The 10,630-nt window shown below is 34.5% G+C and overlaps 1 protein-coding gene across 1 annotated transcript; it reads right to left on the reverse strand.

Annotated features, from left to right (window-relative positions):
- On the reverse strand, nt 1,097-6,760 carry LOC109720673 (hydroxyproline O-arabinosyltransferase 3). The gene is made up of 9 exons (XM_020247929.1): nt 6,717-6,760; nt 5,925-6,557; nt 4,744-4,811; nt 4,443-4,644; nt 4,130-4,227; nt 3,696-3,765; nt 3,558-3,629; nt 3,244-3,357; nt 1,097-1,595 (listed from the first exon to the last, which is right to left on the reverse strand). Exons 2-9 carry the CDS (start codon nt 6,336-6,338, stop codon nt 1,530-1,532), a joined length of 1,104 nt encoding a protein of 367 aa, XP_020103518.1. The 5' UTR covers nt 6,339-6,557; nt 6,717-6,760; the 3' UTR covers nt 1,097-1,529.

Genomic DNA, 10,630 nt, shown 5'->3' on the forward strand with positions numbered 1-10,630 from the left:
TGTTTTACTGTTTTGAGATGTTGTGCAATCACTGTATCAATGAATAGCTTCTCAAAACAATGAAAAGCAGAAGGTGTGATTTGTCGCGGTGCGATGCCAATTTGTGAAGAGGACCATTTGGATGATGACTTGCAACTGCTGCTGGAGAAAGTTGTACGCAGCAGATGTGGACACGGGGAAGGAAGGCCAAAATTTTGGTTGTTCGCTTGTTGTGCAGAGCCCCACCTGAAATGGTACTATGAAGAACATGTTTGAAAGGGCTTTGTTTGCATTTGGCCTCTAAATTTTTTTTTTTTAACAAATAGCTCCATCAAATTTATAATTGCAAATTTGGTCATATTCCTGCCACGCAAGCGCCACATCAGCGCCACGCAAGGTGGAGGGGTGTTAAGTCGAACACGATGAATGGTTCACTATATTCCAACACGGTGAATGGTTTACCGTGTTTTATACTTATATTCTCTTTATTTTTTCATCGTGTTCAAACACGGTGAATAGTTCACCGTGTTTCGTACTTATATTCAATATATATATTTATATTTTTTTTAGACACGGTAAACCATTCACCGTGTTTAGACACAATGAATAGATTACCGTGTTCAACTTATTCCAGCACCTTTCCTTGCTTGCATGGCGCTTAGGTGGCATCTGCGTAGCAGGGATAGCGCCAAAATTATAATTATAAATTTGGCAGAATTATTTGTGAAAATAATTTTTTTGAGAGGACCAAATGCAACAAAAAGCCTTGTTTAAAAGTAGAAACACACTGTACTAGGTATACCACGCCGTCGATCCGGTATTTTTGCCATTTATCTTGTGTTAGTTCAAATGCAAATTTTAAGTTATTGAAAATGTTGTTGATGAATAAACTTTTCTATTCTCGTCATTATTTGTTAACTACATGACGTTTGTTGGCATTTCCTTCATTTCAAAAGCTACAAGAAAATTTGACAGTTCTTTTTTTTTTAAAAAAAAAAACACTGCTCAATCATCAGAGGGAATGGTACTTCAACTAACAAATATACCACAACAGTTATGGAGAGAATACTCCAAAAAAAAAAAAGGGAATTCAAAATTTATCTATTATAAGAAGATCTTTTAAACAGAGATAATTATAGATATTTATGTAGGAAACTCAAATTTATCCAGCTAAAATGAGAGAGACACTTTACAGAATTCGAGTCCATGGTACACAGCGCAAAATTCTTAGTTTCCAATATAAATAGTCCAGCTACATTTATATATGCATCAAGAGAGCTACTCCATTATGACTCAATTTAAGTACTAAATGCCTAAAAAGAGGAATAAACCTAATTCAGAAGCCTCATTTGAAGAGGCCAATTCCTTAAATACACCTCAAAATGCAGTGCTGCTTCTACATCCTCAAAAGTTATGTTCCCTTTGGAAGGAGCAAATATCCTTCATCTTCTATAGCCGAAAAGAGCAAGAGATTCCTTTTTTCTGTGTGTATCTTTACGCTTTTGTCGATTATGTATTCGAGTAAGGAGAAACAAGAGATGGTTTAGCAACTATCTTCCGTCATCCCATCCTGGAATGTTAGCAGTAGCCTCGTTCACCATTTTCACTAGAGTAACCTGCAATAATCAATGTTAGGGAATTCAACTAGATGAGATTGGCAAATCTGCGGAAGAAAAGGAGGGAAAAAAAAAAGAAAAAAAAAAGAAATATTTCTACATAGGTGTGACTCCACGGGAGGTAAATAATCCCAACTCCATAGAGATGGTGTACTTATTCCATAGAGATGGCGTAGTTTTGGCATAGGCATAAAAAACTACTCTCTGTTGCCAGTCAAAGCTAAGTTAATATTTCGCACTGTTTATTGTTCTTTCTTTTTTGACGGTAAGAAGAGGATTTGATGTTAATATTGTATTGATTTGCACTTCTCTTGTTTTGCTGCTGCCGTTTTAGGTGTCTACCACTAGTGTTTTTCCTATTCTTTTAGGTCCTGTTTGGATGCATAAATATCTTATTCCAGATGCACCTCTGATTTATTCAAGAAGTTACAGCCCTTGGTAAAAGAGAAATATGATCAAACGTTTAGAATGGAATAACATATTCCACTTTCTAGTTAATTTTTCGGAATAAGATAAATCACCTTATAGATGAAATATACTATCCAACCAAATCATGAAAGACAAGAACCTTCCAAGGAGCAAAAATTAAACTTTTTGCCTCCAATAGACAAGAACAAACTTCATGCCAAATAAGTTAATCAAGGATAACTAATTCCTACATCCAAACAGGTCATTAAAGTAACTAGTTTTGTAATTCTTCTGGATTATGTGACAAGACACTCTAAGAAACACCTTTAACAGATGAAAAACAACAAAGAGAACTCTATAGCATCAGCAAAGTCATGACTTTTTTAGAAGTCAGTTCTTGTCCCTGATGCCATAAAGAAGAATATCAGAAGCATTATTAAAAGTAGCCATTATACATCCAATACAACTTCTAAGCAGGTTCGATTAGACGTAATAAAATTCAATGCAAAAGGCGAACCTCCACTATTATATGGTTGGCTACGATCTGTCCATGACTATTCTGTGCACAGAGTTCTGTAATAAGTCCAACCTTATTTATCACAAAGTAGAATTGCACTACGATTGCAGATTCAGTACGGCCAAAACCATGTCAAGATTTAACTTCAAATCCTGTCATATTCTCAAGCACTGCAGTCTGGCTCATTAATTACTCAGAAAGGAGTTAAAATTGCCTTTTATAAGCTGAGTTGCCTTTAGATTTTCATTTGTGTATAACACAGGACCCAATTGTGAAGCTTGTTCTTGATTTGCTCAAAAACAAAAAAGAAAAGAATAAATTGTTGCGTAGTTGAGAAAGCTTTCCAAATTTGGGTCAATAAAGACCAAAACTTAAATTTGGGTCTACAGTAGCTTTTCTCACATTTTCTGTAGAATCATTAAAAGGGCAGGTAAGAAACCGGTGAGAAACTACGTGCACGAGTTATAGTTTCAAAATTCACTTACAGCAATAGAGATCAGAATAAAAATGGCATGGTACTAAGAACAGAGTTCCAAGACAAGGTTAAGAGATATCCAAGTTGAACGAAACAAGAGAACCCAATTATTCAACAAGTAAAGGGGAGTTCAATATTGAGGAGAGTTTTCAAGAGCTAGTAATAAAAAGAGTCCAAAACTAAATCTAAGTTTATAAAGCATACTTATTTCTAATGAGTTGAAAAGGAGCCTACAGCTGGAAACATACCACACTTTCAGGGACTCCTGGAGGAGGCAATGAGAGATTCCTTGGCGGTGGTCCATGAAGGAATGATCTTTTGTCAAATCGCCACTCTCCAAATTTTCCATAAGTAAGTTCACCCTGAGTTTGCAAAAAATAAATGACCAAATAACGTGTTAAGACTAAGATGACAATAAGTTAGTTAACTATCATAAAGGGTTGTTGCAATTTACAGAACAAGAAAAGCGGCCTTTTAAATGTAACAACAATTATTAGAGACATAAAGGGAAATTTTTATACAGTATTACAAGACATCTAGTAATATGATCAGAAATGGATACCTTCATTGAGTAGTCACACCCGTAAGTATAGTGGATGATAAACGTCTTCCCTAGTTTTAAATCCCAAGGGGGCTGCAAATAACAGATGTGCTTAACATCCGACAGTATTGTAATAACTAAGAACATAGTAGTTGATACCTGTATCATAAAATCTTTCCGCAGAATATGTTGCACACCATGCAATGCACTGGCGATAGCATAAGCATACCTGCCATACCAAGTAGGAAAGAAAAGACATTCCATCAATCAGAATCATGCAGGTTTCTGAAAAATAATGTTACAGAAGGCCTCTTTGGCCCAGCCGAAGCTTTTGCATAAATGCTCTTGACAGCAGTTGTTTGAGAAAGCACTAATCACTTTTGGAGTCAAAAGCAAAAACTTCAAATTGGAGCTTCTACTTTTGGAGTCAGAAGTGTATTTCAGCTTCCTGCCAAAGCAAAATTTCTAGATTTTTTGTTTGCTAAATGCCTAGCCGGTGCTTTTCAAAGTATAGAAGTTAATTCCCTTAGCGAGGCTAAAGGAGAACTAAACATATAGATTAACTCATCAAATATATGAAAGATAATTCTCACATCTCTAGCACCCAACCAAAAGCTTTGTCGGTCTCTTGGTCCTCTTTCATTCTCAATGAGACATTCATCCAAGTAGGAGCAATCTTCTCCAACAGAGACTGATACAACATCAATTATGGTGTGCGGTGACATCAAAATACAACAATTGTTAGAAAAGAGTAGCAATAATTCATCTGAAAGTAAGAACTGCTCAAAAGTTAAGCACAGAATGTTCAAGGGAGTAAAAACCATTTAGCATTGACAGAAAGTCAAGAAACCACACATGATCATGTGAAAATATTAGATGGGGAACACATCTGCAATTGGCAACTACCTTCTTAATAATTACAGGAGAATTTCCAATGGGATCAACATTTGTGACAGGGCCCTTCTCTTCTGGGTAGAACTTCCGAACAATCTTTTCATTTTCAGACGGTTTAATATAGAAAAACGGAAACGCTGCTGGCTCCTTTTCACGAGCCAAATTTGGTAAAGGTCTAACAAATACATGATCCGGTTCCGCCATTAGTATGTAGCTGCAATTGTTTTCATAGAAAATGCATGCATTTTAGACTTGTACCCAAAAAGAAGGAAAGAAGAAAAAGGGTAAATGCAAGAGAGAGAAATATTCTTACTCCTCCTCGATCTTTGCTTTTTCAAGCCATTGCACAAAGGCATAAGGCCTATTTAATACAATGTAACCCTGCAACGAACATGGCAAAGGAGATATGAAACATTTGAACAATAACAAATCAGTGAATCTCTACACCACTTAAATATTAAATTGACTATCTCAACACCTAATGCAAATTTAATATGCCAAAACCGAACAGAGCAATTTTCTATCTGAACTTGGTAAATTAATGCAGGAGTGGTGGTCTTCTAATAACTGGCAACAAAAACCGACAACTTTATTCAGTCAGAAAAGTAGCACAAGGGTTACTATCTATGGAGGTCAGATTCTAGATAGATTTACTAAGGCATCCTTCAATTATACCTCCTATGACCTTTCCAGTGTATTCATCTTAAAATCTATTCATTTAAGAGATAAATATCTGAGGACTCATTTAGCACTTTCTACGTTCTTTTACTTTTCCTTGAATGAATGAAGCACTTGCAGAAGGAATTCTTTATCCTTGTTATACTTCTTTTCCAGTTTGCAAAGTCATCCTTTGGAAAATAATAAAAAGATGCAAAAGCACAGCTACTTTTTTTTTGTCCCAATCAAAACCAATGGATAAAGAGTATGCAAACAATCCACTATCTGTAGACACTTTCAATCAAATAAATCTTTAGGAAGGATAAGTAGTGGCAGACAAGGCGAAAGATACCTCTGATAATTAAAATATCACTTAGTAGCTACTTCGTTGGCGAGTCCTAAAGATTGTCCACTACACAGTCATATATCTTGTAAAGCAAGTATTTGGATGCAAATCAGCAACAAATGAACGGACACCCTCAATAAACAACTTAGCAATGGACACATTCACCTGTTCCAATCTTCTTAACATTTCAGGTGTACTTGAAACTAAAATATACTAGCTCAAAGTTAAACAATAATACTGATTGTTTAATTTGACAAGAAACTAACCAAGCTAAGATTATAAAAGAAAAAGAAAAGCCACTTACTTGCTAAACTATTGGCGGTTCCTAAAGATTGACCACTAAATTGGCATTTATTACGGGTTCTATTAACAAAATCAATAGGAGTTGTTCTCAACTGTTTGAATGCAAATCAGAAGCAACCAACAACAAAACCAAGTGAAAATTGGGAACACACAAAGGAACAATTTTTTGACATTTTAGAGTTCTTTACCCGATCCATTCCCTTCGGGAGGGGATCCACCACGAATGTAGGGATCTCATCCATGAGGTTGTCGGGGCTTCCCGAATGCAGCACCCTCGTGAACCCGCCCATCTCCGACCCCTCCCTATCCTTCATCTGCTTATACCAATAATACATGATCCGACACTGCCACTTGCTATACGGTGCGTCGGTCGCCGTGAGGGCCACATGGAACGGCCGCTTGGGCCCCACCGACCTCTTCAACTCCTCAGGCATCTGAATTATCGGATCTCCAATCGCGCCGTCCGCCGCGTCCCGCCCCGGCTCTCCACTCTTGTTGCGCGTCATCATCGTGAGGAAGTTGTAGGTCGCAAAGAACGACCCGAGCGCAATGAGCACCAGCAAGAACGAAGAAGCCCGGCCCGCATTCTTCCTCACATTCATCTTCAACCTCTGGCACCCTCCTCTCCCTCACAAAACAAGGCACTAATCCACCAAATCAACCAACCAACCCGAATCGGAACCCAAAAAAGGCGACACCTTTCGATCGAAAACGCCTAAATTCCGAGAAATTCAGCACAATCAGAAGCAGATCCAACGTAAAGAACCAGAATTCGCCAACATTTCGTCAAAATCAACACTAAAAACCTAATCCCGATGCTCCTGCACGAAATAAACCTCCTTAGATTCAGAAAAAAAAAAAAAGACGCGACAGCCTAATCGACGCAAAAGGCGCAATCCAAACCCTCTAATGGCGATTATCAACTAGAATGTCAGGGATATCGACCAATACATCGATCGAGAAAGAGAGAGAGAGTATACCTGAGAGAGAGAGAGAGAGAGAGAGAGAGAGAGAGAGGTGGGATCGGAGAGGAGGAGGAGGAGGTGGAGGTGGGGGTGGGGGTGGAGGCGTAGGTGATGGAGAGGGGAGGAAGAAGAAGAAGACGAAGAAGAAGTAAAATAAGGGGGAATGCGACGACTTTTGCTTTAGAGAGAGAGAGAAAGAGAGAGAGAGAGAGCTTCTAAGTAAGTTATTAAGAGAAAATAATTAAATAAGGAAGGTTAAAACGTATACACACCCTCTAAAATTTAATCCAATTTAAATTTGAGCCCCCTAAACTTTTTTAATTAATTTATACGTTTTCTATTTACTAACCGCAATTTAATTTCTTCTATTAACAATTTTGTGATTATGTTAGACTCAAACACCCACAGGAGACACGCCTAATTTTCTTTTTGAGTAAAGTAATTCGTGATCATGTACATCTCTCAGGAACGTTAGTTTTAATTTTAACAAAATCATCTAAATTGCTAACAAAATTAACTAAATCAAACAATTAGTACGCAGATAGAACATAAATCAAACACCAATGCTTTTGGTCCACCTAAAAAAGATGTATATTTTAGTGTTTTAGAATCAGAATTAGTAAGTATCGAATCATTTATTTTGTCCAAATTTGACACTGATTCGAATTTAAATAATAATAGCGTATCTAAAAATTGCATCTAGTTAAGAGAGAATTTTTCAGATTTGGACTTTGTTTAGGCTGATTTTAGATTATTTCTGACAGATGTTTTCAAAAAAAATAAAATTAAAATTTGAATTTAAATTTATAGGTTCCAATAGTATTATTATAAGGCTAAATTACAGAAAATTTTTATGTCAATATTCGTTTTTTCACTTTCTTTCATGTTATTCAAAAATCTATATTTTGTATTCTTAAAAAATAAAAAATGTTTAATTCAGTCCCCGTCGTCGGCCCCCGTCGTCAGTGTTCCATTAGAACTCTTTTTATATTATATTTTTTATACAAAAAAATACCGTTGAAACCCTCATCGTCCTCCTCCTTTCCTCACCGACATTCTCGACCACGCAACCTCGCCCTTCTCCGCTGCCTCGCCCTCGCGCACTCCTCCGTACGTGCCCCCTTCCCCTCCTCCGCCGCCTCACCCTCGTCCTCGTCCACCTCTCCGCCCATACCCACCACGATCCCCCCTACAGTCGATCGAAATAGAGGAGCAGCAAGGGTGCTAAAGGAGTAGGGGAGTAGGTGGAGGAATCGGAGTCAAAACTGAGATCGAAGGGATAAGAGTGTCGGATGAGCAGGATTGGAGAGAAGACAAACAAGATGAGCACAATTTGATCATTTTGTCACACTGTATTTTCTTGTGAATATTTTTTGTTTTTTAAAATGACAAAGTGTAAATTTTTAAATCACAAAAAAAAAATAAATAAATAAATATTGACAGGAGGGTTTAATCTTAGATATACTTGGCATTGTTGTGTGTTTTGGACCCAGAATTTAGTTTGCACGAGTAAAAGATGTTCGGACCAATTTGTCGAATGTGGTTTCTTGTCCATACGTAGTTGACGTTAGTGACCATTTTGGCTCCGACCAAAGCTGGTCAACCAAGTTAGGCTTTTATTCCGAGTGTCTGGTTGGTTTCACCTAAAAAAAAATTGATAAGTAAAAGATTCTTATCCATTAGGCATATGTGTCAATTATAAACTCAAAACAAGAACAAAAAAATTATATACATATTTGCCAAACAACATTATTTAGAGACTGTGCGAATGGGCGCTACGAGTGGCATTCATTCCAACCGTACAATAAGAATATTATTTTTGCTGAATTAAAATTAAAATAAAAAAATTTTCTGAGTGCTTGGGACTAGAGGTGACAACCCAGCTTGCTATTTGCGAGCCAGCTCATATTTGGTTCAAAATGAGCTCGCGATTAAATCGCTCGTTTAATAAATGAGCCGAACATAAGCTAAATTTTTTAGCTCGTTTAATAAACGAGCCGAACACGAGCTAAATTTTTCAGCTCGTTTAATAAATGAGCCGAACACGAGCCGGGGTCAGCTCGCGTGTTCGGCTCGATAACAGCTCGAATATATATATATATATATATATATATATATATATATATATATATATATATATATATATATATATNTATATATATATATATATATATATATATATATATAATTTAAGTTTTTATTATTTGATTTTTAACTTAATCTAAATATAAAGTCCAACTCAATTATAAAAGGGTCATTTATGTGTAGAGTTTCAACTATTAGATCAAAGTCAAATAGGTAAAATCTCGTAAATTTATTTTCGATATGCATCTTTAATAATTCTTTTAATTTGTTGTTTATGAACCAGCTCGTGTTTGGTTCGTTAATAAACAAAGCGAATACTAGTCGAAATTTTCGACTCGATACATTAACGAGATAGCTCGTGTTCGGCTCTTTTATGAAACACGCTTCATAAACAAGCTGAACACGAGATGGCCTTAGTTCGCTAGTGTTCGGGTCGTTGACACTCCTAATTGGGACGGATGATAGTCGTCATTTGGTGTCTATCTAGATAATCCTCTGACAATCTTTTCTCATTTTTTATATTTTTTTTAAAAAAAGAATTTAAATTATAATTTTTTGATTTATAGTTTTTAATTTAAACAATTATATTCAATCTTTTTAAAACTCTTTTAAAAATTTTATAAATTTTAAAAGAAAACTAAAACACTAAAAATAAATTAACTTTTTAATATTATTAGTTTTTAATATTATATACAGTTTTAAACTTAGAAATCAATAATTTTAACTTTTCAATTTCAGAGATTTTTAATATAAATATTTTAATTTATATTTCTTTGATCCAATAACCAACTTTAATACGAAATTAATATTAGTTTTTTTAATTTTTGACCAAAATGCTCTCTCTAACGGTCAAAATTTTGAATGTTAGTGAGCGCATTGTGGTTATTTTGATCAAATAAATGTCTTTTTTAATTTTTTAACCCTTTTTTAAAAAAGATAAAAAACAAAAAGTATTGTTTTCAAAAAAAAAAAAGAAGCATCCCAACAGATCAAGAGCCGTTGGGCTCACAATTTTTGGCTCGGAGATGAGTAAGAACTGCCTATTCCAAAAATAGATACAGGTTTCAGATATAAGTTTGAAATAAACCAATTTTGTGTTTTGTTAAAAATTGAGTTATTTTTGGGAATAAAAAAATAACGTTTAGACAGATAAGATGGAATAAGAAGAATAATGAGTAGTTATAAATATAAAATAACGATATTACCTCTTATATTTGAATTTAAATTTTATATTTTAAATTTAAAATTTAAATATATAACTTTAAATTTTGAAAAGTTCAAAATAAAATTTAATTTTTTAAATCTCAAATTCAAAAATTTAAAGTTCTAACTTTTAAATTTAAGATTAAATTTAAATTTAAAANAAATTTAAATTTGAGTTTAAATCGTGAATTAAATTTAATTTTTGATTTTTAATATCAAATCTATCTATCTACTTTATATTAAAATTAAAATTTGATATTGTAGATATTTTCTAATAAAAATAACATATAAATTTAGAAATTATTTTATTATAAATTTTTTAATAAATATGATTTACAAATTTTTATTGATTTAAAATAAATTAAAATAATTGCTACATGCATTTGCACTAGGGATGTCAATGGGTATGGATACCCGAAATATTACCCGAACCCGAATCCGAACGGGGCAGGTTTACCCGAACTAAACGGGTATGGATTCGGTTATGGGTATAAAAAATAAAAACCTGACAGATATGGATACGAGTATGGATTTTGTATTTACCCGAACCGACCCGAACTCGAATAAATTATATATATACATAAATTTATTTTTATTTATTTATATAATATATAAAATATTTAATAATTTTTATCCCTTAA

The sequence above is a fragment of the Ananas comosus genome, linkage group 14 (assembly GCF_001540865.1).
Source record: "Ananas comosus cultivar F153 linkage group 14, ASM154086v1, whole genome shotgun sequence".
NCBI classification, from domain to species: Eukaryota; Viridiplantae; Streptophyta; class Magnoliopsida; order Poales; family Bromeliaceae; genus Ananas; species Ananas comosus.

Coding starts and splice junctions, on each gene's coding strand:
- LOC109720673 (XM_020247929.1), bottom strand. CDS start 6,338: ATGAATGTGAGGAAGAATGCGGGCCGGGCTTCTTCGTTCTTGCTGGTG. Junction 4,812..5,924: donor TCCCGAAGGGAATGGATCGG/GTAAAGAACTCT, acceptor TGTTCGTTGCAG/GGTTACATTGTATTAAATAG. Junction 3,630..3,695: donor GGAAAGATTTTATGATACAG/GTATCAACTACT, acceptor TGTTATTTGCAG/CCCCCTTGGGATTTAAAACT.